General features: G+C 25.5%; 1 protein-coding gene across 1 annotated transcript in view; it reads right to left on the bottom strand.

Moving 5' to 3' along the window:
• Positions 1-1,863: 1,863 nt before the first annotated feature.
• Positions 1,864-2,119, bottom strand: part of LOC108755629 (baculoviral IAP repeat-containing protein 3-like) — a 1,850-nt gene continuing 1,594 nt past the window's right edge. The window contains exon 3 of the mRNA XM_018498742.1: positions 1,864-1,871. Coding sequence (XP_018354244.1) covers positions 1,864-1,871 — 8 coding nt within the window. The remainder of the gene's footprint in view (positions 1,872-2,119) is intronic.

Raw genomic sequence — 2,119 nt, 5'->3', positions numbered from 1 at the left:
ATATATATATATATATATAAGCGACAAGAATCTCAAATTATGTCACAAATTTATAAAGAATGATATTTATAGAAAGAGAAAGAGATAAAACTATATATATAAATATGTAAATATAAAATTTGCACATATATTAAATGTATATTCGCGTTTATAGGAATTTTTTTAATAAAGCTCTTTTATATCTGTTTTTTATTGAACAATAATCGCGCGAACAAGTTGCAGTTGAATAACGTAGCAATATAATATTAAGTAATATATTTTTGAACATTTTATCTTAAAGACAAAAGTTTTTGTCACATAATTTACTCATTACATATAATTGATTGCTACTTGTGCGATTATTATCCAGTATAAAACGGGTGTAACGTTAAATCTAAGATATATTTACATTAATAATGCGTTTTGAAAACACATTCTGTTGTAATATAAGCGAAACTTAATGACAGTCACAAGATATTATACATATTAGTATTAATATCGGACCAATTTTATAATCAAATCTGTTTATAATGATTATCATTTTTAAATAAGACAATTTTGTTAACATTTTTCTCTCTTATACTATCTAATTCGTATTAACAAAATGTGTAAAATGGAAAAATGTTTATGTTATGAATTGTAGCTGTAAGGAAATGCTTATGATTTTGTAAGTTTTAGTAAATGGTGCCATTGCGCTTTTTAAAATCAATCTATGCTTTTGCACAAAGAGACTGCAAGAATTTTTTTATAAGATAGCAATATAGTGCTATATAATCTATTTTTACTATCTCTTTGTGTGGCGTAGCTATTTAATTGACAAAATAATCCGTAAGATAATCTATTTAATAATGAATCAAAGAGATGAATAATCGTTAAGTTCATCGTTAAGCTTGCTTGATGTATTTAGATTATATAGAAGTCTTTTAAAAATATGAGAGAATGTATTGATTTATTGAATTACGCTTTATTAGTCAGAAAACATTTTTTATTTTGACATTTAAAGATATATCTTTCGGATTTGTTTCAGAAGGTTATTTGTTGTATGATTTAAATTATAGTTTAATATATAACGACGCGAAACAAAACAAAAAAAAAGAGAGAAAGAAAGAGAAAATGAGAAAAGAGAAAAGAATATACTGCTCGGTTGAAAATCTGTGAGTGAAAGTTTAACCAACGCTTTATGAAGACATATCTATACAGAAATTTACTAAAAATAAATTATCAATAGGTCCCTAAAGTACCTTTGCCTCGTTAAACATTGATGTACAATGCTTTCTGAGTGTTCAACAATCTAACAGATACATATTCGTAAATAAAATAAAAAATTCAAATATTAATATATTAAAGCGTAGATATTTGCCTCATTTTAATCGCAAAGAATGCAATTCCAGAAGGACAGTCTTATATCTACAATGATGAGAAATTACGATAGTATAACATTTAGGTACAACATGAGGTCAAAAATAAAAAAGACCGGAATACATTGTAATCAAATTAAAGTGCATTAGACAATTTACATAAGTACATAAGTTATAGTATGTTAGTGTTCACCAGAATATGAATGTCCTCTATGTAGCATATGTCCTAAAAGTAACTTTCTAATCCTAATAAATTACTTTTTGGCTTAAAACTGTTGATCTCGATATCGAAATAATCCATAACTCTATTTCAGTTATTCACCTGCATCGTATATTTCGAATACATCTTTAAATTATTTCTTACAACTAAGATAAACAAGTGAATGTAACAAATGAATGTCATAATTATGTACTATGATTATCATGTTTTGCTGCAATAAACATATATCAATGCGATTGCTCTTACATTTTTTTCTAGCTGATAATGATTGCTATTTTCTGACGAGATATTCGAAAGAGATAGAGGTTACGAAACTGTACAGATTGGCAAGTGTTTTAATATATGATTCTTGTGGGAATATATACGTATAATAAAGATGAAAAAAGATATACAGTATGTCTGAAATGTTCCCAGAAAAAAATTTTAAAAAAATCAATGAATGCAGATTTTTCAACTTTTATTCATATCGGTTCCAATGATGTCAATTTATTTACAATTTACTATCTCAATAAAAACTTACAAATTAGACAAAATTCAATAGTATATAAAATTCAATAATAAC

The sequence above is a fragment of the Trachymyrmex septentrionalis genome, unplaced genomic scaffold (assembly GCF_001594115.1).
Source record: "Trachymyrmex septentrionalis isolate Tsep2-gDNA-1 unplaced genomic scaffold, Tsep1.0 scaffold9, whole genome shotgun sequence".
Lineage (NCBI taxonomy): Eukaryota > Metazoa > Arthropoda > Insecta > Hymenoptera > Formicidae > Trachymyrmex > Trachymyrmex septentrionalis.
This window is presented reverse-complemented; position numbering and strand designations above follow the sequence as displayed.